Below are 25398 nucleotides of genomic sequence, written 5' to 3'. Positions count from 1 at the left end.
ATCTTCGTCTGTGGCTACAAGGCCTGTTTGGGCAGCGGGCCTGCGACATGCAGGCTTGGCGGTGTGCTGGTCAGCTTGGCCGGCATGCGACACAAGGCTGTACCGGTTAGCGTAAGCCAGCTTTTTCTCCATGTGTCTGCGCCTCCGCCGACAGACTACTCGTGATATTTTATTACAGTTCTACAGCTCTATAGGGGTAAACGATTGGAGGACATCAAAGGCCCATGTGGCGGAGCTCTGCCAAGGGCTCAATGTCCTCGAGCATACCTGGCGCCAGGGCGTCCCAGAGGACACCGCAGCTTGGTTTGCGGGCGTCCTCGACGGCGAGGACACGGGTGTTGGTGACGATGTAGTCGCAGACGGTGTCAAACACCTCTGGCTTGAGTTCGACGCCCTCAAGGAGCTGGACGTCGTGGACGACGGCGACGCAGTGGGTGGAGGCGGGGTCGATGCAGCGAATGGTGGAGAGCATGGCCCACTCGAGGTCGAAGTAGCCGTGGCCCTTGCCGAAGCGGACGCCTCTGTCGTTGATGGCGCCGGTGCCGGTGAACATGAGGGGCACGAAGACGTTCATGCGCTGGAGATCTGCGAGACACACGTGTGTGCCGGCCCTCTCCATGCCGTCGAGGGTGGCGGCGTAGCGGTAGAGCGAGGCGTCGATCTTGGCCGGGTCGAGGAGGAAGAAGCCACGCTTGATGCCGTAGGTGGTGGTGAGAAAGGGGATGTTTCTGGTGAGGAGCTCGTAGCGGAGGGCCTCGAGGCAGTTGTCGGGGGTGACAAAGAGCAGGCGCCTGGAGGCGGCTCCGCCGCAGGCGCCGCTGACTGCGTCCCGGAAGAAGTCGCTGGCCAGGATCAGCGCCGTGGACGTGTCCGAGCCCTCAAAGTCGGCGATGAACTCGGCAAAGTCCCAGTGGAAGCGGGAGTCCGGGTACGCCACGGGTCTCAGCTTCTCCCACACCTGTTTCCGCACGTCGCCCTTGAGCTGCTGGAGCTGTTCTGTCGTAAGGCTGCTCATCGGACGGTCTTGTCTGGCGGGAGGGGTCCTGGAGCGTGCGAGGATCCGTCCAACGCACAGTTGCTGTGTCGAGGAACCAAGGGCGGGAACCAAGGGCGGGAACCTGGCGGCTTTATACTCTTTTGTTCCACGGAGCTTGCGAGCCTGCCCGTTCCGTAGACAATAGAGAAAGGTTTTCTCTCCCCATCTGTTCTTTATTTCTCCTGACAAGAAGCGTTAGCCCATTCCGCGGGCCCGCCGTTCCGCGGGCTCGCCGTTCCGTCGGCACGTCTCCGGACAAAACCCGCACGCATCGGGCACACCAACGGAGAATGCTTTTTCTCGCCCGCGTCCGGCCCCCCCGCCCCCTGCGCCCGTCACCAACGGCTTGCTGACGTAACCGCCCCTTTTCTTGCCGCCGTCGCGTCGGCGGCCCCCGCTCTCGCTCCCGCCTGCTCCCCACGGCACCCTCTCCGCGGGGCCCTGCCGGCTTCCGCATCGGGCGTGGACACGCAGGCCGCGGCACGGCATCGGCGGCGCGCGCCGCATGACGGATGCTGCACACGCTGCCGCGGCAGGCCTGCCGCGGAAACTTCTGCCGTCTTGCCTCCCCGCGGCAGGCGCGCCCCGACCAGTTTGGATGTCTCTACCGGCTACCGAGCCGCGGAGACGTCGCTGGTTGTGCCCGGCCCGCCTGCTGGCGATGTCCGAGACCTGTCGCCCTGCTCCGGCTCTCCACCCAGCTCCCCTCTTCTATCTCTCCACGGCAGGCCTAGCCCTTATCACGTCAAGCGGCAGAGCCCACTGCACCGCCGAGACGCGCGGAAGGCACTCGCCGGGCATGCACGCCGGGTTATGCGCATCTGGCCGCTGAAAATTTTTCGCCCCGGCACCCGGGCGTCTCCCGTTGGCCATTGTCTGCCCGCTATCAGGCCCGGCGCTGGCGTTGGGCGCGACTCTGGCTGGACGCCGCTGAGCTTGCTTTTTTTTTCCCTTTTGTGCTCAGCTGGGTTCGTTGCGATGCAGCTATTTATACATGGCCACTTCTCCCTCCGCTGAAAAGATCGTTATCGCCCCTTTTGGCTCGTTGGAGATGAGGTTTGGAGTGGTACGAGCCTCTTTTGTTCTGTTGTTTTTGCAAGACAGCCTTCTCCAGAGCCCTTCAGCCACCAGCACAGCACGCCAGTAAGCCAGCAAGCGAGCCAGTCAGTCTGCAAGCCAGCACGAACTAGCCCCCACTACTACCACTGCTACTACACTAGTACTACTACTGCTGAAATTGCGCACACGAGCTCTTTGCTGAAAATCCAACACCATGTCAGACTCGGAAGAAAAGAAGTCCGACCTTTCGGCACCAATCAACCAGGTAGAGCCGGTGATGTCGAAGCCGCTCACGCTAGCAGACATCACGTCGAACCCGGTTGAGGCCAGCGTGCCCTTCTCTGTGGAGAACCCATACCACCCATACCACTGGGACTGGAAAAAGAAGTACGGAATCGTCATTGCGTACTGCACGTTGCAGGTGTACGTGACGCTCACGTCGACGACCTACGTCGCCGTCGAGTACATTGTGGAGGAGAACTTCGGTGTCGACGCCCAGGTGGCCACTCTCGGCCAGTCCTTGTTCATTCTCGGTACCGCTGTCGGGCCTGCGTTCCTCGGGCCTTTGTCCGACTTGGGCGGCAGAAAGTGGATCTACGTCATCTCGATCATCTTCTACATCATCTTCAACTTCGGCTGCGCGTGGCCCCTCAACATGCCTATGGTGGCCATCTTCATGTTCATCATCGGCATGTGCGGCTCCACCGCCTTGTCCAACGTCGCCGGTACCATTGGAGACTTGTTCTGCGCCTCCGACGAGGCCTCCCAGCCTATGGCTCTGTTTGTCTTCTCTGCCAACGCAGGCCCTTCCATCGGCGGTATCGTCGGTGAGGCCATTGCCGAAAACTCCAAGTTGGGCTACAAGTGGATCTTCATCATCAACATCATCATCGGTGGGGCCTTCGTCGTCGGTATGTGTTTCCTTCCAGAAACCTTGCCAAGAATCGTCATCGAGGAGAGAACCGCCATGGAGGGCAGAGACTGTCCAGGCGTCATCTGGAGAGAGTTTGGCTACTTCAAGGACACCCTCTCCTGGAAGACCCCATCCTACAAGGCCGTCTACGAAGAAAAGTTGTCCCAAGAGGGCGATGCCGCCGTTGTTGTCGAGAAGGTCAACACCTTCAACGAAATCAAGTTCGTCGCTTTGCAAGCTTTGAAAATGATGGTCACCGAGCCAATCATTATCTTCATGGGTCTCTACAACGGTTTCGCCTACGCCATTTTATTCCTTTACAACGACGGTATCTTCGACGTCTTTGTCTACAACAACAAATTGTCCTACATTGCTGCTGAGTGCACCTACTTGAACTTCGTTGTCGGTGTCGCCTTTGTCATCCTCCTCCAGCCGGTACAGACCTGGTTGTTCAAGAGAGACAGAATCAGAAACGGTGGTATTCCAAGACCAGAAGCAAGATTCTTGCTCTCTTTGGTCACCGTCTGGGGATTCCCTCTCGGCCTTTTCTGGTTCGCTTTCACCTCCGACGGTACCGTCAACTACTGGTCCCCAATCGTTGCAGGTTTCGTCTTGGCCCTTGCTGACCCTCTCCTCTGGTTGGCCATGTTGAACTACATCATTGACTCCTACTCCGCTGCAGGCTTGAGCAACTCCGCCATTGCAGCCTTCTGTATCCCATCCTTTGCCATTGCAGGTGCCCTCTCCCACGCCGGTGTCGCCATGTTCCAGAACATGTCCACCACCTGGGCCATGGCCACCTTGGGATTTATCTCCATCGGTATTGTCGCATTGGTCTACATCTTCTTCTTCTTCGGTCCTAGATTAAGAGCAGCCTCCAAGTTGGCCAAGTTCTCTGTCGTCAACATGAACTGATTGATGGACCAAGTCCTACCCATAAGGAACAGTTTTTTTTACGCTTGATTATATCGTCTGTTTTGATTTTAGAGAAATCATCCCCACGCACCATTCTTTAGTCTAATTTAATTTATAACCTCCCTTCTCTTCTTATTCTCTTATTCTTACTCTTCTTATTCTCTTTTACCTAAGCTTTCGTTCACTTAGAAAAACTAATTACACTTCAAAATTTAACAATTCGGGGCTTTTCACATGCTAGTCCCTTCTCTGCTTTTTTTGATCTAATCTCCTATCTCTGATGTAAATCCCCCTGTTGCTGCCGATCTCTCAAAGTTCACCCTTCGGCCTTCCCCGATAAGTCGATAAGTCGACATGATGTGCCTTCCACTCGATAACGCCCGCGAGTTCTCTCGCCGTCTCGCCTGCTCGGGCTCGCTCCTCCTCCCTCGCTCTGGCACCGGCCTCGTTCGTCCCTAATCGCAGGAGCCGGCTGAGATCCATCAAGGAGAACAAATTGACACGGCCGACAGGGGGAGAGGCTCGAGAAGACATGATCCGGTGTCCCTACACAATCCATCTCGACATCTTCGACTATCCATTAATCTGAGCAGCCGGACTCAAGACGCTCCCGTCCTCGACCCCCAGTCCCCCCCTCGCCAGTATCTGCTTCACCGATAAGTTCAGAACAAGCATTTTCGTACTGTCAGCCAACAGTAGATGTGAAAACCGGCGACTTCCCTTGAATTTGCTTTTGAAACAGGAAAAATATACATCATACTGAACTTGCACGACCTTGTCAGATTACAGGACACTACTACAGACACTGATTTTGCATATTACGACTCTTTGTTGTACTGCCCCCTCTTTTCGCCATCAATATAGAAAAAAAATAGGTTTCCGCCATGCTCCAGCCTCAACAACAGTCATCACAAGCTCAACAACAAGAACTGCAACAGCAGCAACAGCAGCAACAGCAGCAGCAGCAGCAGCAGCAGCAGCAGCAGCAACAACAACAAGCACAACCGTCACTGGCTGACCAGCATGCGCAACAGCAGATAAACTTACAACTTCCACAACAGATACTTGGACAGAACCCCCAGCCCCAAATACAAATGCAGCAACAGTTGCAGATACAACAACTACAGCAAATGCAGCAGCAACAGCGGTACCAGCATCTACAACAACAGAAGCAAGGCCAGCAGCTACATTTTTCTCAACAACAGCAGCAACAGCAGCAGCAGCAACAACCTCCGCAACAGCAATACACAAACCCAATGCTTCCACTGAATCCCCAGTACCCAGCATCAAATTGGAACCAGCAGAGTATGTCGCTGACCCAGCCATCCGATCCTGCTTTACACAGACTAGGAGTGAATAGAAGGTTATCCTCACACATGCAGCGACTGCCCTCCATCTCGAGCATCAGCGCATCGTCACCCTTGTCGACCTCCATGTCTCCAAATGGCTCATCCGTGAACGAAAATGTTCTGCATTTAGGCCCCGCTTCACCGTCGATAAATAACTCTCAGTACCCTGGACTGACTCTGGGATCAAACAATCCATCGCCCGAGAAGTCTCTCTTCAAAAACTTCTGGGGATTCAATAATTCAGATAACCAGCTGTCGCCGACAAACACATCTTACCCTCCTTTGCCCCCACCGCTACCACCACACGTTAACCCTGTAATGAACACTCACCAACCAAGAATGCACTCCATTTCGGAAATACCGCAGTTTGCCAACACCTATATGTCGAGCAATTATCCCTCCAAACTCTCCTCTAGTCCAAGTACTAGTATGCCTAAGAAGTCGTTAATGGGACCGCCCCATTTGAAAATGTCGACACCTAAAGAGAGTACTTTTTTTCCAAAGAATTCAAACAATGAGGCCTGTTCTCCTCAAAAGTCCAACTTTGGTATGCGTAGTAAATCTTTTGCCGTCTCGAAGTCAAAGTTCGGTATGAACCTTCCAGCCACACATGGTGTCTCCCCTCAAGATCAAGTCCTTGCGGTAGGAAATGGAGCTGCACAAAAACAGGAGCAACATCCAGATCAAGGTTATGTAGACAAGGAGCGTTTCTTCGCTCAACAGAGAAGAATGTCTATGCTACCCCCACTGGATGCATATGACGACTCGCAGCCACTGCACAGGCTATCTCAACAGTTTGATCTGTCTCGATACAATAAGGCGAACAATAATAATGGCAATCCAATGACTTTCGGCACTAGAGCCTTGTTGGAAAGTCAACAACAACAGATCATTCCACCGTTGAGAGCAGAAGGTCCCGTTCTCACGTCTATGAATGCGAACACAGGGAACACGTTCAATAATATAAGAAGAGAAAGTGTGGCTGCAGTGCACCACCATCAACATGGAATGCCTTATCCAATGTTGAATGACAATGATAAATCGCAGTTACCGCCTTATGATCCAAATTCCATGAACGGGATCCAAACTTACCCAAACCAGAACATGGACAATCTACCTTCGGATAGTATGGCCTTAGGCTACGGCCACAATCCCAGTTACTCAGTTGAAGATTACTACACTTTTGATAACGGCGATAGGAAAGTCCACAAACCGAAAGCGTTAAAAAATCACTTGAAACTACCGAAGTTCAATGCTGTTTCATCAGCTTCCGATTTGCAGCCAGCCATTAATGACAAGCCCAAATTTCGTCGTGTTTCATCTTCCCAATCTTTTGTTTCGCCCCTCTCTGCACTGACCACACAATTGAATTTGTCATACTCCATGTGCGTACCAGAGTACGATTACCAGAAATCCAAGAATCCAAGAAGAGCCTTAACCAAGAACAGTAAACCATGCCACAACGGTGGCTACGATAACGAGGTCTACGATTACATTTTGTATGTGAATGACATATTGGGGACCGAGGAGAACAAGAAGTACCTTGTGCTCGATATTCTCGGACAGGGGACCTTCGGACAGGTTGTGAAGTGCCAGAACTTGAAGACTCAAGAGATTGTGGCGGTGAAGGTCATCAAGGCCAGACAAGAATGCTTGCAGCAGTCCATTGCCGAGGGCAATGTGTTGGAGTACATCGACAAGAAGGTGGATCCAAAATACAAGAAGTACTTCATCGACTTGAAGGACAAATTCATGCACAAGTACCACCTATGTCTTGTATTCAAGCTGCTAAGCTCCAACTTGTACGAGATCATAAAGCAGAACCACCACCATGGCTTGTGCATCAAGTTGGTGAGGAACTTTGCCGCGCAGATCCTCGAAGCACTATGCGCCTTGAAGGAGATCAAGATCATCCACTGCGACCTAAAGCCAGAGAACATCCTGTTGGCGAAGCTGAACAAGCCCGACTTGAAGGTCATCGACTTCGGCAGCGCCTGCGAGGAGCACCAGCTTCTCTACTCCTACGTGCAGTCCCGCTTCTACCGCTCGCCCGAGGTGATCCTCGGCGTGGACTACTCCACCTCCGTCGACATGTGGTCCTTCGGGTGCATTGTGGCCGAGTTGTTTCTCGGCTTGCCGCTTTTGCCCGGCACCTCTGAGTACGAGCAGTTGGCGAGAATGGTGCAGACCTTCGGCATGCCGCCGTCCTGGATGATGGTGGAAAAGAAGGCCAGCAACTACGTCGTGAAGCAGGACAACCCTAGCTACGACTTCTTCAACGACAAGTCCGGCGGCAGATACTCCTACCGTCTGAAAACCCTCGACGAGTTCAACCGCGAGTTCAATCTGCACGAGAGCCCTGCCAAGCAGTACTTCTGCGACACCAAGCTCGACAAAATCGTCATGAACTACCGCCTGCCCAAGAAGAACATGCCCAGGGAAGCCGTGGACCGGGAGATGCATGAACGGTCATGTTTGGTCCACTTTCTCAAGGGCGTGCTCAACATCAGTCCGCTCGAGCGCTGGACTCCGCAGGAGGCCCTTCAGCACCCTTTTATCACCGAGGAACCCTGGACGGGTCACTGGGCCCCTCCTACTGCCCGCTTCAGCTCCGACATCCGCAGAGGAGGCCGTTCTCTTAGTCTTGTATAGCTTTCTGTCCGTCAACCCCTCTGTACCCCGTGCAGCCTGTAAAAAGCTTTTTTGCACCGATCGTCCCGAAATCCCGCAGTCTGTGCTCCCCTGGCCGACTTCGGCGGGCGCTGAAAAATTCATCATGACTGGGAAAGAAGAAGGAGGGAGGGTGGACAGAAGAGGAGCAAGCGGGCCGGAGCAGGTGGAGCAGGAGAAAGAAGGACAGAAATAGCCCAGCTCTAGTCCAGCGTACCAAGAACTACACACACGAGAGATGTCCACACCAGAAGCAGATCACTCGAGAGACCCTTGTCCGATCGTGATCCTTAACGATTTCGGTGGTGCCTACGCCATGGGTGTCATTGGTGGGTCCATCTGGCACGGTATCAAGGGGTTCAGAAACTCGCCATACGGCGAGAGAAGAATAGGGGCGTTGGCGGCGATCAAGGCTCGTGCTCCAGTTGTCGGAGGTAACTTCGGTGTCTGGGGAGGTCTGTTTTCGTTCTACGACTGCTCGATAAAGGCCATCCGTAAACGTGAGGACGCGTGGAACGCCATCATGGCTGGGTTCTGCGTCGGTGGCTCGCTTGCGGTGAGAGGCGGACGGAAACACATGCTAAACTCGGCCATCACCTGTGCGATCTTCTTGGGTATTCTCGAGGGTGTCGGGATGATGTTCCAGAGATACATGGCGTACGCCAACAAGCCTGTTCCGATGCCTGTGCCAGACCAGGGCGGTGCCGCTCCGCTCGGAGCCTAGTGCCGCCGACGACCCGGCTGCCGCTGCCATACACAACCACCCGGAGTACCTATGGCATAATCGATGCATATCAGAGATCAATAACAGTGCGATAAAAAGACGGCTCTTTGTTCCCCCTTTTCTTCCAACCTACACTATAACGAATTTAATACTCAACAACCACTTGTCACATAACCCGTATAACCCTTTTTCAATAGTCTAATGCTTCTTGGCGCCTGCTGGATTACTTACTTAGCACCTGATGTTTCATTTGTATAGAAACTTTTACGTAGCACCCGGAGGTCAATGGTTGACAGACCAGGATCGGCCTGCGTGCTGCCCGTATATATTACAAGATAATAGTGCTTCTACAAAACTGCTGAGGTTGTCAGACGAGCACGAGGCAAAGTGTTCTGTTTGTCTTGCGACTCTGTTCCGTCTTCTGCTACTTTTTCTCCCTTTTTTCGTCCAAAACCTTCATTCGCCGTTGCCGTTTATCTTCCGGCTGCTACACCAAAGGTACTCACAGCCTCCTGTAATCTGACAGACCGGCTAACCCCAATGCACTAATCATGGGAGCGCTTCCGCTGAAGTAGAGTATGTAATGCTCAGAAGCCGTCCTCACCTCTTTTCGTTTGGAGGTGCGCGCAGACGGCTCGCAAGCAACCCAGAAACATGTTGCCAGTGTTCGGGAAGAAAGAAGACGTTGGCACAGTATAGACCGGGAGTAGGAGGGAGTAATCGAAAGCAGGACCGGCAGATCAGAAGACTTACCCGAGTGTACAATGAACATCTCTACATCCACCGTTGTCACCAGAAGAAGAGGAGGCAAGGCCCACCAGCCGGAAGACGAGGAAAACGCCGCAGAGTTGAAGTTGGGTCCTGAATTCCAGCTCGAACAGGTCGACCACCACGGAGATGTGTCCAAACTAATCACGCTCAACTTATCAGAGGCCCGTATATTGATCCGTGCAGCTCTCAAGGAGCGGATGGAGATGATTTCGAAGTTGAACGGTGTTGAAATCGACACTTCAGACCCATCGGGCGAGCCGGACGACGACCAGCTAGCCAAATTGTCCACAGCACCAGGCGCAAACGAGATATTGCGCAAGACACTCGACCATCTATCGATGTTCTCCAGATTCAAAGATGTCGAAACGTGCACAGCAGTGGAAACTTTGCTTAAAAGTGAAGAGAACTCTATTTTGCACCCGTTCGAAATTGCCCAGCTGGGCTCCTTGTCATGCGAAGATATAGACGAAGCCATCACATTGATCCCAAGCTTGAACGATAAAAAAGATCAGCTAGATCTTCAGAGGAACCTCGACGAACTAAATAGACTCGAATCAAACTTTGCCTAATTTTGGCAAACATTCATGAATATACATCGTGTATACTGTATTTTACGCTTTTTACTAAAAGAATATATTTAAACTTACATTGTTCCTGTTTGTAATTCCTTGACCCCTCCTTGCGCTCACACATTTCTTCTAGAGTCAAAATGCCACAGAAATAGGCTCTAGAGTTGATTATGCTATTTTGTTGTGTTCCTTGTATGCAATATACTCCTCCTCGTGGTAGTATTCCTTTAAAAACCGCTTTCCACCTCCTATTTTCCACCATCTTGGCAAACAGCTTGCCAACCCAACGTTTAAATTTCTCTCATCCTTTGGAATAATACACCTTTTATATTTCTTGATCTGCTTACTTTCAGGATATGAAAAAATTGGAACATGTGTGTACCCAATATCTTCGAAATGAAAGATCTCATTTTTGTCAAGCAGCATGGCTGCTGCAATCGAATGAACAGGAGCATCACCCCAACGCTCGTAGTAGAACCCTCCAGTCTTACTCAAATAGTTGAAGTAGTCCAAGTATGCCTGTGATCTGAAAAAATTCAAATCTCCAATCTCAAAGTTTGACCAAAAATGGCACAGATTATATGAGGTTTCCCCTAAGTCTAACGCATTTGTGCCGATGGGGCTTTTGTCAGTAATAAATTCGGCACTATTGTTGGGATGCAAGTGTTGTGGGTACTCATTGAAAAAATCTTCGACGGTCTCCCAAAGAGTCGGAATGGTGTCCGGATATTCGTAAAGCGTAATGACAAATGAATACTTTTTACGCTGTTCACGCATGAGTCGAAATGGATCCATCTGGAAATCGCAGAAATATTCAACCCCAGGCTCAACTCTGAAGTAGTAATCGTACTGATTGACAAGTTCCTGCCTAAAGAAAAAGCCTGAGTTAAAATGGCACATATTTCTATACGATTTGGAGAAGCCGTATAAAATTTGTCGTGAGATAGCTTCTTCGATTCCCTCGTCATACTTTGTCTGGTTGATGAAAGATGGTGTGTTCCAATCCTGAGCAGGAATTAAACCGTATTCCGTTTTACCGCTGGCCATTTCGGTAGTCCATTGAATAAAATCGTCATCAAACGGAACGTCGTTCAAAAAGGTCCACGGGTAATGATAGTCTTTATTGAATCTATCTTCAAGGGAACGCATAGACGATAAGATATCTTCCAACTCCCAATTTCGACACAAAACCAAAATCGTGGCATTCTCGAGCCTAATGTTTTCTTCTGTGAGAACAGTGTGATTGAGGTCGTTCATATACACTGGCTCAATATATGAGTTACTTGCACCTTTGATCTTTGCACGATTGAGATACTTGCTTGTTTCATTGAATCTGGAATTGATTCTGCTTTTGGACTCCTCGAAGATGCCCCGGATCTCTTTTGAGGAAATTGATGGCTTGAAAAATAAGGAGTAGACAACAACCTGCGCCGCAATGAAAAATAGCAACCCTTTGAAAAGTAACGTCATGAATCGAATGTCATCAACATGGGTTGGAGCTTAGCTTCCACCTTCTAGCGATACCTTTGAAAGGCGATAAAAGCGTTCGTGTCGAGTAATACAATGGAAAATTACGGTCGAAAATGCCGATGCGATTAAAGGGTCGAGGTCGCTAAGTAATTTTTCATGATGATCTTCTTGTTCTGTCCGGGCTTCTCTCCTGTAGTAATTGCAAGGAAGTCGAAGAATCAAGTAATACAGTGCTTTATAAATATACATAAGGACCCGGCGAGAATTATCAGGATCTTTCTGACCTTTTGAGAATAGGAACCGCCTTGTCGTTGGCACGCAAATGGATATCAACTACTCCATTCATTCCGTCTTCGATAACTCCGCCAATGGGGCCGAATTTCTTGTTTGTTAAAAACGTTAGCACAGCGTCTATATTCTCCACTATCTGTATTCCTGTCATCCCGGGGTGTCCCACAACGATCGACAAAGATGGCCCTATAGAGGGAACAAAAGTCGTGTTTTTGCACCAGGCCTTGATTTGGGATTGCACATACTTTGGTTCGACACGATCGTCTTTTGCATGAGGCCGTTTAGCTTCTGAATACGGCATGGCCATCTGTACCATCAACGGAAAATTCTGTGATGACTTGCAGAAAATCGTAGGTTCAAGAAGCGTCGGAAGAAATTTGAACAACCTATGATCAATTACAATCAAGTCAAATTCGTGATGAGTTTTCAATGCCTTTTTCGACGTTCCAACCATGCTTTTGAATTTCTTATACCCAACAATTTCTGTAAATGAATCCGTCGTTACAGCTGTTTTCTCTGTCAACGGTATCCTGAAGGTGTCCACCGGGTCTCTCGTAACAAGCAAAATCGATGTTTTCTTTACTGTGTGCAATCGGTTTGGTATGACGATCATTCTCCTTGTACTCTCCTTCGTACGTGTCGTTGGCAAAAGTGTGCTCAGCTGCAAAAGAACTGGCTCGTTTAGCAAGCCATCTTTGTTCAACTTGTAGATTTGTGCCTCTGCAGCAAGCAGTGCTTTTTCCTGCATTATTCCATCTAGAGACGTGTACTCATAAGGCTCTTTTTCTTTGCTCTTCACATCCACTTGCTCCACTTTTTTCTTCAAAACTCCTTTCTTTTGAGCCATCTTGATCAGTTTTCAATTCAAATCGGCTTCTGGGTTTGATTGGTCCCCGTAATCTTTCTGGAAAGCTCCTGGAAGCTGTAGAGTTTCACTTTTTAGAAGCAGGACTGAAAAGAAAAAAATTCTACTTTGCACCGCCACGAAACATGTTGGTGGCGCATGCAACTCCCTTATCAAGCCATCATCATCTATCTTTTGACATGACGGAAATGTCACATCACCTCCCCATTACCAGTAGAGTTACAAAACTGGTGTCGAAGCAAGGGGCTGAGAGCTCAAAGACGACTAGTTTGATTTAACTTTACGATGGAGATTTGGGGGAAGCTCTTGGGAGTGCTACTAACCATTGACAACGCTTCGCTGATTACGGGGCCCCGGGATGCCGTAGTTTCGAGCATTGAGCATGTTGCCGCCCCTATAACAGAAACTTCTTCGGACCGATTGCCTGTCCTTCTTTGGCATGGAATGGGAGACTCATATGAATCTGCTTCGATGCAATGGGTTTCCGATACATTGCAAAAAGAGCATCCCGATTTGGACATCTATTCTATTTACATCGACAGAGATGGAGGTAAGGACAAAGAGGCATCAATATTGGGAGACGCCATGACACAGTTAACAGACGTGTGTGAGCAGATACAAAACATCGAGTTTGACCCTAAGCAGGGATTCAATGCTATAGGTTTTTCACAAGGAGGATTATTCCTCAGGGCGTTGGTACAGACTTGTGATGTTAGGTTTCATAATCTCATCTCATTCGGCAGCCCCCAAAATGGTATCTCGGACTTACCACCCTGTCAACCGGGAAACATTTTTTGTGAAAGGAGAAATGCATTGATCAAAAGCAGAATTTACACTGATTATATTCAAAACAACATTATACAAGCTCAGTACTTTAGAGATGTAAATGATTACGGAACGTATCTCGAGAAGTCTGCGTTCTTGAAATATGTTAACAATGAGCTTTTCAAAGACTTGAAATACTACGACAGGTTTGTCAGCTTGAACAAGTTTGTGATGGTGATGTTTGATAAGGACGAAATGCTAGTTCCTAAAGAGTCTGCTTGGTTCTACGATGAAGACCAAGAAACTGGCGACCTTATCTCATTCAACAAAACAGACTCTTACACCTTTGACCTCATTGGTTTGAAAAGTTTGCACGATGACGGCAAGATTGATTTCCTCAAAATCGATGACTTGCACTTAAAAATTTCCGAAAAAGACTTAATTTATATAGCTAAAACTTATTTGTAATACTTATTCTGTCAGCATTAAATGTATCTACTCACGAATCAAACTCAATGTCAGAGTCCAAAAACCCAAATATCTCCTTGTTTACTGCTTCTTCCATGACTGAGGTCATTGCAGTTGTGTCCTCTCCACTGCAACCGGTATTAGTATCTTCAGCATCTCCTCCGCCGTGATCTGCATAATGTGTTACTTGATTATTTTTGGAGTCATGACTACTTGAAAGCGGATATAATTTCCGAACAGGGATTACTTTGGGTAAAGTTTGATTCACTATGATAATATCCTCTGCAGAATCCAACTGACTAGAATTGCCGGATTCGTAAACTTTTTGAAGTTTAGGCAAGTCTGAATTACTCAGGATTATCATATCTGCTGCTCTTGTGGTCTTTGAGAAAACTGCCTCGTCACGTTTTTTTGAAGAATCTTTTTTTGGTATTGGCTTCACTCTTTTATGACGTTTGAGTGCCTTATCTAGTGCTGAATCAAAAGTATCACTAAACTCATCTGAATCTGACATATCTAGTAACCCCCTGTTGCGCTTCATCCCCGAATCCCTTATCGAAGTTTTGAAAAATCTAGAAGTTTTAAGTTTACCGTATTTGGATTCTGTACCAAGCTCTGAATTATCATCTTTTAAAGCCTTTGTGCTAGTTGGTTCCTCTGTACGTACCGGCGAAGGCTTGCTAACTTTTTTCAAAAAGACAGGCATTTTTGTAGGACAGTCTTTCACTAATGGCACACCTTTGTTGTTACTAGCAGTAGGTTCGCAGTTTAGAGGGTTGCCATCACTTAAGTCATCTGCTTTACCTATAATATTCTCTGTGATAACGACTGAAGTAAATGACTTATTGGGAGTAGCACATTGAGCAAAATCAAACGTATTTTGTCTCATTCTTTTTCTTTCTATTTTGCTTTTACGCCTAGTTTCGTAATCAAACTGGTCTCTACAACACATATGCCTACATTTGCTCTTGTCTTTGCAAACATGCTTGCACAGCTTAATTTTCTGTTTGGGTATTCCATGTTTGCAACAAATGTGACGACATGTACTTTTATCAGAGCATCTGTGGTTACATTCAGTAAAGCTGGAATCAGTACTAGTCGATACTGTGGAGAACGAGGCATCTGATGAATCGGCAAATTCCATTTGAGGTGTCCTGGTTACACCCATATCTACCAGTTTCTTTTTGCTATTCTCTTCGATGCTATTATTTCCAAAAATTGCTCTCAGAACTTCATCATCATCGTCGAAATCAAAAGATTGTCCCTTTTTTCTACTAGATGGTCTTGTGCCAAGACATTCGGTGGCAGAAAAGGTATCCAATTCTACAGTTTTTCCTAGTCCTGCAATCTCGTCACAATTAAGATATACTTTAATGTAATCCGATTTATATCCTAGGTCAACTTTTAAATTGTATTTTTCTCCCCCTACCAACTTTTTCAATGGTAGCCTCCGAAAATCCCATACTCTCCCAGAAACGTTAGTCAAAACATTTATATGAGCAAATGAGCCATTCCAAATGTACGAGATATTGTCCTCTGTGTTAAACAAATCAACAGCTACATCAAATTGTACAGTCCCTGAACTTTCACATTTAATATTTTCTACTCGTAGACTTAGCTCTGGTATACTGGCAATGCTCTTAGCAATCTTTTGGCCGGCCCCCGCCTTTATTCCAAGATAGTATTCAAGCTTGTCCCCTGTCAAACTTTTCAATTGATCTATATCTGTAATACCACGGCTCTCCAACTTTTTAGCATAAGTCAACCCAATACCGTCAACCTGTCTCAAAACTAAAAAAGAATTTTCCCAGCTTTTAGCATAGATACATCTGGTTAGCTTCAATATCGAAGCTAAAGATATAGCATCCTTTCTATGAGAAAAGACTTCCACAGCTGCTTTTAAAATTCTAGGTAAACTTTTGAAAATCAGAAGTTTTTCAGAAATGAATTCATGGTGCAGCTTCATAGAGCCTTGATACATCGGATATTCCACACCACCTAATTCAAATTGGATTAGCAAAAAAACTTTGTCATGAAATTTCTCGATCTTGTTATCTTTAATAGGATTTAGAATCAAAGGACTACTGTTGATATCCTTGAAAAGCTTCTTATCTGCCAGCTTGACTCGAATATCCTTGAATTCATCAGATTCTGAAATCATAAGAAGTGAATCTTGCAAGCTTAGCTTTTCTCCGTATTTGATGAACTGTTTCATCGTCTCATATAGAACATAACTCTTGCTCATAGCAATTCCATACGATGTTGAATTCAGCTCACCATCAGCAATCTCAATCATTTGTTCTTTTTCAAGCTCACTCAAAATACGTTTCAAAAAAATCTTCAATTGAGCTTCAGGTGTAAGGCGTGAATTGAATTTTTTGAACACAGTTGGGTATGCAGCAGGATTGTGTAAATAACACTGATAAAAAAAAGTAGACTTTAACCAAGTAAATGCTGTTCCCAATGTGTTGATGGTTTTCAATGTAATTTCAGCTGTGATATTCTCGTGGAGATTCAAATGTAACGAGCTTTCCAAATTCTCCGTTCCTTTCGCCAACCTGATGTACCTTTCTTTGTTAAAAGCATCGGTCATAATAACACAAACCCCTTTCGTTTCAAACTGTGGTCGTCCTGCACGCCCCATCATCTGCAATAAATCTAATTCATTGTATTCTTCTAATGAATTGTTGTTCCAAGCTTTGGTTCCCTTGATGATCACAAGGTAAGCTGGTAAATTGACTCCCACTGCAAGAGTTGAAGTTGAGCACAATATTTTGATACTTCCAATGATAAAGTTTTCCTCAACAAACTTCCTTTCATTCCAACTTAGGCCTGCATGATGATAAGCAACCCCCTGCTGAGCTAGATCCAATAAGTCTCTACTTACTCCACTTGGGATGTTTCGTAACCTAGTATTAGGATTATTTAGACCTTGAAGCAATGCTTTTGCAGTGGTGACGGTACTGTTTCTGGTGGAACAGAAAATCAAGGTTGGCTTACCTTTAGAATGTAGTCTTATTACCTCGGGTAACTTTCCATTTAAAAAACCTTCAAATTTGAATGGATTAGAAGTCCCCATGGTTTGATATCCGTAGACAGTCTTTCCCAACGATACAGCACGGTAAGTGTCATCATACACCAAAGTGGTTGCTGTAGTCGATTTCTCACTATCGTGAGATTTCCCTAACCAATTTGCTACATCGTTGATGTTAGGCACGGTTGCACTCAAAGCGATTATCCTCAAACTCAAAGGCATACTCATCATTCTGGTGATCACTACCTCTAAACTTGTACCACGTTTCTCACGCAAAATGTGAATTTCATCAACAAGTAAAAGCTTAACCAAATTCAAGAGCTTGCTATAATCTGCCCAGCGACGAGTTAACACATCCCATTTCTCTGGAGTGCAGATAATTAAGTCAGACTTTCGAATTGAATCTAGTTCAACAAAAGGTGAATCGCCTGTGAGTATTCCCACGGCGCAATTTAACGGCTGAAATTTTGAGCACCAGTCAGCATACCGTTCATTACACAATGCTTTTGTTGGTGCCATATAAAGGATCTTCGCATTTAGTAAGGAATCATCCGACTGATTAGAGCGAGCTTCCAACAATTTTATGATGGCTATTTCGAACAAAACTGTTTTTCCCGAGCCTGTAGGGCTGGAAATCACACAGTTGTCGTTCTTGTTGTAGATAGCATCAAAAGATTTGGATTGCATTGCATTGAATTGGGAAAATGGGAAAATAGAACGGAACATTTCAGGTAATAAATTGACTGATAAACAATTACTGGAAGTATACGGTTTTACTTGAGTTGAGATGCGTTTTTGGTAGTTGGTGTGTTGTTCCTCATTTAAAGCCGGTAGAATGGTATCACTCAATTCCAGTTCTGAGGCATCAGACACCAGGAACAATCTTGCTGAAGAATAAAAAAAAAGGAGACACCCTTTTGTTTGGTTAGCATCACAGGACCACAATGATAAATCATAAGTTATGGTCCAAACATACCATCCTGATTGCCGGTTTGCAAATTTCTGTAAGCACCGGAAGCATGCATCGCTACAGTATGCTTAGTCCAATGTCAATTCAAATGTTAGTTGTAGGTCTAGAGTTGAATATTGTTGAAGGAAGAATGAGCATGGACCACGGATGGCAAATTATCATGTACCTCCGATTAAGGAAGGTGCCAGTGCTAAAATTCATGATGGCGCGTGGCTCAGAACGGCTTGCCACGTTTGAAAGCATGTAGCTGCAATTTGGGATAAGGGCATTGGAAGGAGTGCCTTGGGAGTTGTTGGATTGCTAGAGTAATCATTAGTATCAACAGCAGCTGTACATTGCATCAAGCCAATCTTTAACGTTCCAGGTACGTGATTTGCCCCACTTTTGTTTTCCGATCATTTTGTTTATTTTTTTCCACTTGGACTTACAGATTAGCCAATAATAGGTTTCAGAACTTACTAAATTTATATCAAGGAGCCAGGAATGGAAGCAGCCAAAACAGACACGAGCGAAGAGCAGCTAGAATATGAAAGTGATGAGGATGAATATGAGCTTTTATATGTAGAGAGCCAAGCGGGCGGAAATGAAAACCTGAATAAAGATCACGTTGAAGACAACATAGGGAACGAGACTGAGTATTTTGAGATAGATACCCAAGAATTCAACACAAACACAGGAGAGAAATATGTGGTGACAGAAGGATATCCTGAAATTGAGGTGGAAGATAATTTTGAGGAAGATGACTATGAGGATGAAGTTCAGGATAGTATCGATAGCGACGATGTAGTGAACGGAAAGACTGAAAGTTATGGTAGTGAAAGAGATAGCAGCATTGAATACCAAGGAGAAGGAGTAGGAGGTTTCAAGGATGTAGTGGATGGCCAATCGGATGGGAATACACATTTTGTCGTTGAAATCTCCAGTGACGAAGATGAAGACGAATTTAACAATCATGGCGAGGGAGAAACTCAAGGAGAACAAGAAACCAAAAAGGCCAGGGAGACAGAGAGTGATGGAGTTATAGAAGAGACTACTAAGGAAGCGGCTGACGATCCATTTGATGATGACGACTTGATTGAATACGTAGAGGACCCAGATGAAGTGTATGAGAGACCAGAAATATCTGTTGCTGGGTCGAAGCAACAAAATCAAGACGAAGAGGATAAGGAGACTCGTGAAAGAGTGGGAGGGGATAATACAGAAATCCGGACGCTGACGCATCTACCGATCTATCTTGACTTCTGCGATCTTGTTTCTGATAAGGAGAAGGATTTGGGGAACGCGTGGCTAAACGAAGAAATCAAGGTTGATTTCGATTTTATGAAGCTGTACCCACCTGAATGTGAAGAGGACGAGATGTATGCAGAGTTCGATTCGTTGTACGGCAGTTTGGAGGAGTGCATTAGGTTGAAGTTCATTGATATTTTACTTAAAATCAAAAGTGTGATAACAAAAAGCTGCAAGATACAGGACCTTGAGACGGATATCGACATCCGCTTGACCTTTGGGGACTTGATGAACTTCACCGTTGCATCCGACTCTTTATCATCAGAGTCGCTAACTTTGGAGGACGTGTTGATCAGCTACGAACGATTGAAACTGCAATCGCCAAATGCGGACCTCCATAAGTTTTTATTGTTGAGGGTTTGGTTGAGCAGAAACACGTTAGGACAGTTTGGAATATTAAAGGAGGCGTCATTGAACGGGTACCGGCTAGAAAACTTGAGTAGTTTGATCTCCCGTAAGCGCAAGGGGGAGCAAGATGACATGAATATGGTGGCAACGAAGAGAAACAAGGTTGATACGGCCAGCTAAGACCTGTAGCTATGTAGTTCTTCCATTTATGTAAAGTCGCATGTATAGTAAAGAAGCAAAATTTAGTAACATAGTGGAGATCGATCTCCGAACGGGATTGAGTTAAAGATACGGGTTAAATGTTATATTAGTAAGTGTAATATATTATTAATTAAACCATGTTTAACAGTAAAACAGTTTTATTTTTGTTTTTATAGAAGAGGAAAGAAAAAAGGCTATACACGAAGAGACTTTAAATCTAAGCAGCGGTTAATCTCTTTTGAGAAGAGAGTCTACCTCTTTGTCTTGCGTTGAAAGCGATCTTTCTGTTTTCTGGAGCCTTGGCAACAGCTTCGTCTTCTTCGGTGACAATGATTTCAATGTGGGATGGAGAGGATTGGTAAGCGTTGATTCTACCGTGAGCTCTGAAAGTTCTTCTTCTCATCTTTGGAGCTTGGTTAACTTGGATGTGAGAGATGACCAACTTGGATGCGTCTAAGCCCTTTGCCTGTGGTAATAGGAGCGAAAAAAGGAGGAGATGGAGAAATAATGTTAGTATATGTTAGATGCAGGGGGGGATTGGTAGGGGAAGAATTTTGACAAAACACGACACCAGGTCTTGCTGAAGCACTGTTCTGTGGCTCGAGCTGGCTAACACAGGTGTTCTTGTTATAGTGGTGGCATTGCTCCATAGTGTTACGTGCGGGGAGTTCTTGCGTGCTGGGCTGGAGAGTCATGTTTGTGCAAAATTTTCACCGTGAGTGTGGGCAGAATACTTACTTCAGCGTTAGCTTGAGCGTTGGTTAACAAACCTTGGACGAACTTGACGGATTTGGCAGGCCATCTGGCCTTGGTGACACCGAATTCTTTACCTTGGGCAGTTCTACCGATGGACGAGTTGAATCTTCTGAAAGGAATGGCTCTTTCGTGGTCAAGGACTTGTTCCAAGTATTTCTGGGCCTTTTCGAGCTTCCAGCCAGAGACAGCCTGAGCGGTTTCTCTGGTGTTCTTGAAAGAGACTCTCAAGTAAGAACCTCTAGCAGAAGCAGACTTTGCTGGGTTTGATGGGACTGCTGCGTATCTAGCCATTGTTTGATCTGTTGAACGAAGTTTGCAGAGACTGAATCTGTACTGGTGGTAGGCTTTTTGCACGAAACTAGGGCTGATATCACTGTCTTGAAATTCCTCTCAAGGGTGTCTACGTGCACAGAACCGCTTGCGAGTGCTGTCGTCGTTGCACGGGGCGAGGGGTGCGTATGGAGACGCAGAAAAAAAAAGCGGGACGGAAAGGGTGAAAAATTTGGCAGCGGCGGGTTTCTGCATCCGTGCACCGGAGCGCGCCACGCCTCAGAGTGGTACGCGTTCAGCGTGCGGTGCGCGGGGTGCACCCTGCGCAAAAACAACAGTCACAATGACAAAAAGCCGCTATCTTACGTAAGCATGCGGTGCCAACAGAGCTTTCTGCCCCACGTGACAACCCAAAAGGGCAAGAGGAGGACAAAACGATGAGGCTCATCGTTTTCCGTTGCCACCAGCGTCCGGACCTGGACTGGGATAAGAGCACAAGAGTAGAAGCACAAGGGCAAAAGGACTCCTGGTGGAACAGACACAGGTTGTTCCTTGTCGAAGGGTCCCTCGGAGGACAGAGTAGGCTACGCGTGAGTTACAGAAGCAGGCAGTATAGCCTTAGGTCGAGATACTCCAACAGGTCACAAGTAATACTTGTCAGACAGCCACCCATTCCCATCCCGCCGTGTCAATTCCGAAGAAGTACACACCACGAGATAAAGATCATCGCTCCTTTGTTTGCCTGATGAAAAAAGGAATAAAAAGTGAATAGGTGGTTCGTGAAACGTCCAGATGACTAGATTGCAAAGAATCGTAGGCAAAGCTGTAATGACAGATCACTAATCCGGCAATACACCACCCCGAAGGGTGGTGCTGGACATGCCAGACACTATTCTCACTTTGAGGGTATGGGGGTTCTATCTCATCAACCAAGTTGGAAACAGTGGCTCTTTAGAAGAGTCAAAGAGAGACGAATCCTATAGAAATGATCCTATGAAGTACGTCGACAAAGAAAGAAGAACCCCAAAGAAGTGCATGCCCGGACAGTGTATGGTAAGGCTCCCACAGCGGCGGGTGGCGCTCTGCTTTTATACCCGCCGGCTGCACCGCAGAGTTTTTTTGCGGCCGCGGCCACACGGGGAAAGAGGGCTTTTTTTCTTTCTGGGGCAACGAGGTCTTCTTGTGCTTACGTCAGCCTGGGGGGCAGGTGGTGATGGCGTCTATCGTGGGCAGCACAAGAGGACATCAGGCTTAGGGCCAGGGGATGAAGCAGCGGGGACGGGTGGGGACAGCGTCCGGATCTCGGAGCAGTGGACAGGGAACACGGCAGAGACATACAAAGAGCTATACACACACAGATGCAGGTGGTACTCCGTTTGTTTGCGGTGTGGCTGGCGACAATGGCCGTCTGCTGCATGGAGGCGGTGACGGCGTTCGACATCGGCAAGGAATACTTTACGAAGATGCGGGTGGACGACGCGATAGTTGGGGTGCACTCTTCGGAGGCAAAGCAGGTGACCCCGCCGTCGACGATTGTGTCGTCGTGGTATGCGGCAATGCAGAAGGGGAAGCCGTCTTCGGGCAACGGGATTGGACACGGGTGTCCTGCGGACTCCACGCTCTGCGGCGTGGTGAGGCTCGACACGGCAGACGAGGCGATCCAGCTGTTGAGCGTGCGGGAGGAGGACGGGAAGTACGCGTACGACGAGCAGAGGGGTCTCCGTGCAGAGTGGAGCGGGGTGGCGTACGGCGACCTGACGCTGACCGTGGTGCTCGACTTCACGTGTGTGGACTCGGCCGAGGACCGCCTGGGGTGGGTGAACCACACGTCGGCGTTCATCGACGGCGACGTGCATCTTGCGTGGAGCAACAAGCAGTTTTGCAGCAAGGACGGCCGCAGCGGCGGTGGCGACGGCGGCAAGGACGGCGGCAAGGACCCGCAGGACAGCGGGCTCGGCCTGTTTGGCATGTTCTTCCTGATTGGCGCCGTGGCGTTTGCCGGGTACCTCGTCGCCCAGGCGTGGTTCAACACGAGCACGATGGGCAACTCGAGCGACTTCTTCAACGAGTTGGTCGACATTGTCGTCGACAGCATCTCGTCGATCCCGCGGCTCGTACTCGAGGTGGTGAACAAGATCACCGGCGGCGGCGCCGCCGGCAACGCCTCCCGCGGCGGGTATAGCGCTGTGTAGGAGTCCTCACTTACAAAGCTTAATGTAAACATCGTACATACATATCTATCACGCCTTGCTGGCAACAACCTTCTTGAGAGAGTCGACCGTGTTCTTGATGGACGTCTCGAGGTAGTGCTTCTTCTTGTTCAGGCTATTCATCGTGTCGATGTTCTCGCGGATCTGGCGCTTCATCTGCGCCTCGTAGTCGGCCACCCCCGTCTTGACAAAAGACCGGCCCACCGCCTCCCACACGTGCTCCTGGCCGCCTGTCCGCACGTCCTTCATCGAGACCTCGATCACAGAGTTGCTCCGGCTCACGGCCTCGATCGCCGCCAGCGTCTTCTGCAACTCCCCCTGCTGTGTGCGCAGCTGCACCTGCATCTCCGTCACCATCTGTGTTAGGCCTGACATTGTCTTCTATGGTCTGTGTCCTGTGTCCTGCGTGCTGTAGTTAATGTGCTCTTTTCAGCTCTCTACCTCGTCACCTCTCCCTCTTCGTCGTCTCTTGCCTCTTCTGGACGCGGTGGCCGAAATCATGCTCTCGTTGAGCCTGGCGCTCTCTCTCGCGGCGACACTAGTTCCACTCTCGGACACGTAAAGAGCACGAGGGAGAGGAGTGGCACAGCTACGGTCACGGCTACGGCTATGGCTGGAGGCACGCCCAGCTGTGGAGACACAAACTAGTGCTAGCTTGATAGAAGGCTGTCCTCTTGCTTTCCGACTCTCCCTCGGCATTGATATCGGCATCGGCATCGGCCCACGGTAGCGACATCCCCATCTCCTGCATCACTTTCCACCGACCATGCATCAGAACAGCGACTTGAAAGCACGCAAGAAACAGCAGTCCTCCGTACTGCCGCTGGCGTTGAAGAAACCGTTCCAGGTCTCCTCGTCGTCGGTGTCGTCAACCGCACGCAAGTACGTTCCCATCGTGCTGCTACTCTTCCTCCTGCACTTTGTTCTGGTCGGAAGCATACTGCCGGCCCCGCTCGTGTCTCTGATCTCGTTCGTTGCGTCGCCAGTAACGTACTTCTTCTCGGCAAACAACGCTCCGTCGTCGATCTCCATGTTCACCGACTCGAAGTACCTCGGCTCGAAGTACCAGCACGGCTTGACATCAAACAAGAAGATCATCGAAGAGAAAAACAAATACATCTTTCCCTTGATCCAGGAGGCTCCATTCTTGAAAGAGCTCGGATTGGACAAGCTCTTCAAGGTCACCCAGGACGGCTCGAATAGGAAATTCTACTCGTACTCGCCGGACTACTTCGATGACCTCTCTGCCACCAACGAAATGACCAACGAAAACGCTAAGGACAAGACCCCTGAGATGCAGAGCATGCAGACCTATGCCGACGCAATCAAACACTTCAAGGCTAACGGACATCGCATCTATACAGGAAAAGAGAAGCCGGAGGTTGTGTTGGTCACCGCCATCAATTTCGAAGAACTGGAGCCCTCCTACCTTGTTAAGATCATCCAGAACCGTGTAGACTACGCCCACAAGAACGGTTACGCAATTTACTCCCGTTGGGTCCAAGAATTCACCCCGATCTTCCAAGAGTATAAAAATGACCCCGAGGGGTGGTCCAAGATCTTTATCTTGAGAGAGGCAATGTATGCATTTCCGCACGCCAAATGGTTCTGGTACATTGACGAATACTCACTCATCATGCGTGACGATATCAACCTAAACAACTATTTGCTCAGGCCGAAGGCCCTAGATCCTATCATGTTGAGAAACCAGCCTTTGATTCCTCCGGATGGGGCTGTGAAAACCTACACCCATACAGTCGCAGAAGACGTTAGTTTGATTTTAACGCAGAATGAAAGAAACCTAAACACGGACAACCTAATCATCAAAAACGATCTTACAGGACGTGCAATTCTCGAATTATGGATGGACCCCCTTTTCAGAAAATATCCATCTTTCCGCAAAGATGAGTCCAACGCTTTGGCACATCTGCTGCAATGGCACCCAGTGATATTGTCCAAAACTGCCATTGTGCCTCCACGGGCAATCGCAGCACTTGCACCAGAGAAGGCTCCGGAAACTCGAAGTAACGAATTCATATATCAAAGTGCTGACTTCGTCGTCAGCCTTGGTGACTGTAAAATCAGCAAAGACTGCGAACGCATCTTAGCTCCATACTGGGACAAAACGCAGATGTTAGGAGCCAATCAAGGGAATGGCCAAGAACAACCTAACCATGCCGCCCAGGAGAAGCTGAACAAGAGAGATACTACCGATAAGATAGACAAAATCATGGGAGCTGAGGACAATATCGCCAACGACGCCGACATTGTCAATAACGAGAATATCTGATTGATGTTTTCCTGTTCAAACTACTTATCATTCTATATAACTCTCCAGGTGAAAGGCTGAAACTACCGGTTTACTTTCACCTACTATCATCTGTATACTCAACTCTATATGTTTCACTTTCTTTGCCCATTGTCTCTTCTATCTCTTCTCTTTACGCTAGATACTAA

The 25398-nt window shown here is 47.9% G+C and overlaps 14 protein-coding genes across 14 annotated transcripts; 8 read left to right on the top strand and 6 right to left on the bottom strand.

Moving 5' to 3' along the window:
• Positions 1-214: 214 nt before the first annotated feature.
• PICMEDRAFT_73753 (hypothetical protein) lies at positions 215-1015 on the bottom strand (the record flags this gene model as incomplete). Its single annotated transcript, XM_019164574.1, has 1 exon — positions 215-1015. One exon carries the CDS (start codon positions 1013-1015, stop codon positions 215-217), a length of 801 nt encoding a protein of 266 aa, XP_019016067.1.
• Positions 1016-2309: 1294 nt separating this feature from the next.
• On the top strand, positions 2310-7924 carry PICMEDRAFT_35663 (hypothetical protein; the record flags this gene model as incomplete). Its single annotated transcript, XM_019162957.1, has 4 exons — positions 2310-3905; positions 5141-5587; positions 6092-6318; positions 6472-7924. 4 exons carry the CDS (start codon positions 2310-2312, stop codon positions 7922-7924), a joined length of 3723 nt encoding a protein of 1240 aa, XP_019016066.1.
• A 191-nt stretch (positions 7925-8115) lies between these two features.
• On the top strand, positions 8116-9055 carry PICMEDRAFT_17458 (hypothetical protein). The gene has a single exon (XM_019161612.1). It carries the CDS (start codon positions 8181-8183, stop codon positions 8664-8666), a length of 486 nt encoding a protein of 161 aa, XP_019016065.1. The 5' UTR covers positions 8116-8180; the 3' UTR covers positions 8667-9055.
• A 289-nt stretch (positions 9056-9344) lies between these two features.
• Positions 9345-10193, top strand: PICMEDRAFT_17457 (hypothetical protein). The gene has a single exon (XM_019161611.1). The coding sequence runs from the start codon at positions 9431-9433 to the stop codon at positions 10004-10006; it is 576 nt and encodes a 191-aa protein (XP_019016064.1). The 5' UTR covers positions 9345-9430; the 3' UTR covers positions 10007-10193.
• On the bottom strand, positions 10175-11476 carry PICMEDRAFT_73750 (hypothetical protein; the record flags this gene model as incomplete). Its single annotated transcript, XM_019164573.1, has 1 exon — positions 10175-11476. One exon carries the CDS (start codon positions 11474-11476, stop codon positions 10175-10177), a length of 1302 nt encoding a protein of 433 aa, XP_019016063.1.
• A 195-nt stretch (positions 11477-11671) lies between these two features.
• PICMEDRAFT_17455 (hypothetical protein) lies at positions 11672-12746 on the bottom strand. Its single transcript, XM_019161609.1, has one exon. It carries the CDS (start codon positions 12612-12614, stop codon positions 11745-11747), a length of 870 nt encoding a protein of 289 aa, XP_019016062.1. The 5' UTR covers positions 12615-12746; the 3' UTR covers positions 11672-11744.
• A 124-nt stretch (positions 12747-12870) lies between these two features.
• On the top strand, positions 12871-14113 carry PICMEDRAFT_17454 (hypothetical protein). Its single transcript, XM_019161608.1, has one exon. The coding sequence runs from the start codon at positions 12918-12920 to the stop codon at positions 13863-13865; it is 948 nt and encodes a 315-aa protein (XP_019016061.1). The 5' UTR covers positions 12871-12917; the 3' UTR covers positions 13866-14113.
• On the bottom strand, positions 13897-17625 carry PICMEDRAFT_12698 (hypothetical protein; the record flags this gene model as incomplete). Its single annotated transcript, XM_019159963.1, has 1 exon — positions 13897-17625. The coding sequence occupies one exon, from the start codon at positions 17623-17625 to the stop codon at positions 13897-13899; it is 3729 nt and encodes a 1242-aa protein (XP_019016060.1).
• A 109-nt stretch (positions 17626-17734) lies between these two features.
• PICMEDRAFT_157126 (hypothetical protein) lies at positions 17735-18173 on the top strand. Its single transcript, XM_019160931.1, has one exon. The coding sequence runs from the start codon at positions 17844-17846 to the stop codon at positions 18114-18116; it is 273 nt and encodes a 90-aa protein (XP_019016059.1). The 5' UTR covers positions 17735-17843; the 3' UTR covers positions 18117-18173.
• PICMEDRAFT_17451 (hypothetical protein) lies at positions 18167-19742 on the top strand. The gene has a single exon (XM_019161607.1). The coding sequence runs from the start codon at positions 18353-18355 to the stop codon at positions 19682-19684; it is 1332 nt and encodes a 443-aa protein (XP_019016058.1). The 5' UTR covers positions 18167-18352; the 3' UTR covers positions 19685-19742.
• A 96-nt stretch (positions 19743-19838) lies between these two features.
• PICMEDRAFT_17450 (hypothetical protein) lies at positions 19839-20830 on the bottom strand. Its single transcript, XM_019161606.1, has 2 exons — positions 20444-20830; positions 19839-20171 (listed from the first exon to the last, which is right to left on the bottom strand). Exons 1-2 carry the CDS (start codon positions 20750-20752, stop codon positions 19923-19925), a joined length of 558 nt encoding a protein of 185 aa, XP_019016057.1. The 5' UTR covers positions 20753-20830; the 3' UTR covers positions 19839-19922.
• Positions 20831-22131: 1301 nt separating this feature from the next.
• PICMEDRAFT_12695 (hypothetical protein) lies at positions 22132-22923 on the top strand (the record flags this gene model as incomplete). The annotated part of the gene is made up of 1 exon (XM_019159961.1): positions 22132-22923. One exon carries the CDS (start codon positions 22132-22134, stop codon positions 22921-22923), a length of 792 nt encoding a protein of 263 aa, XP_019016056.1.
• Positions 22924-22971: 48 nt separating this feature from the next.
• On the bottom strand, positions 22972-23316 carry PICMEDRAFT_73743 (hypothetical protein; the record flags this gene model as incomplete). The annotated part of the gene is made up of 1 exon (XM_019164572.1): positions 22972-23316. One exon carries the CDS (start codon positions 23314-23316, stop codon positions 22972-22974), a length of 345 nt encoding a protein of 114 aa, XP_019016055.1.
• Positions 23317-23707: 391 nt separating this feature from the next.
• On the top strand, positions 23708-25231 carry PICMEDRAFT_73742 (hypothetical protein; the record flags this gene model as incomplete). Its single annotated transcript, XM_019164571.1, has 1 exon — positions 23708-25231. One exon carries the CDS (start codon positions 23708-23710, stop codon positions 25229-25231), a length of 1524 nt encoding a protein of 507 aa, XP_019016054.1.
• Between the last annotated feature and the right edge of the window lie 167 nt (positions 25232-25398).

The sequence above is a fragment of the Pichia membranifaciens genome (genome assembly GCF_001661235.1).
Source record: "Pichia membranifaciens NRRL Y-2026 unplaced genomic scaffold PICMEscaffold_5, whole genome shotgun sequence".
Taxonomy (NCBI): domain Eukaryota; kingdom Fungi; phylum Ascomycota; class Pichiomycetes; order Pichiales; family Pichiaceae; genus Pichia; species Pichia membranifaciens.
Note: the sequence above shows the minus strand (reverse complement) of the source record. Positions and strands in the feature narration are given on the sequence as shown.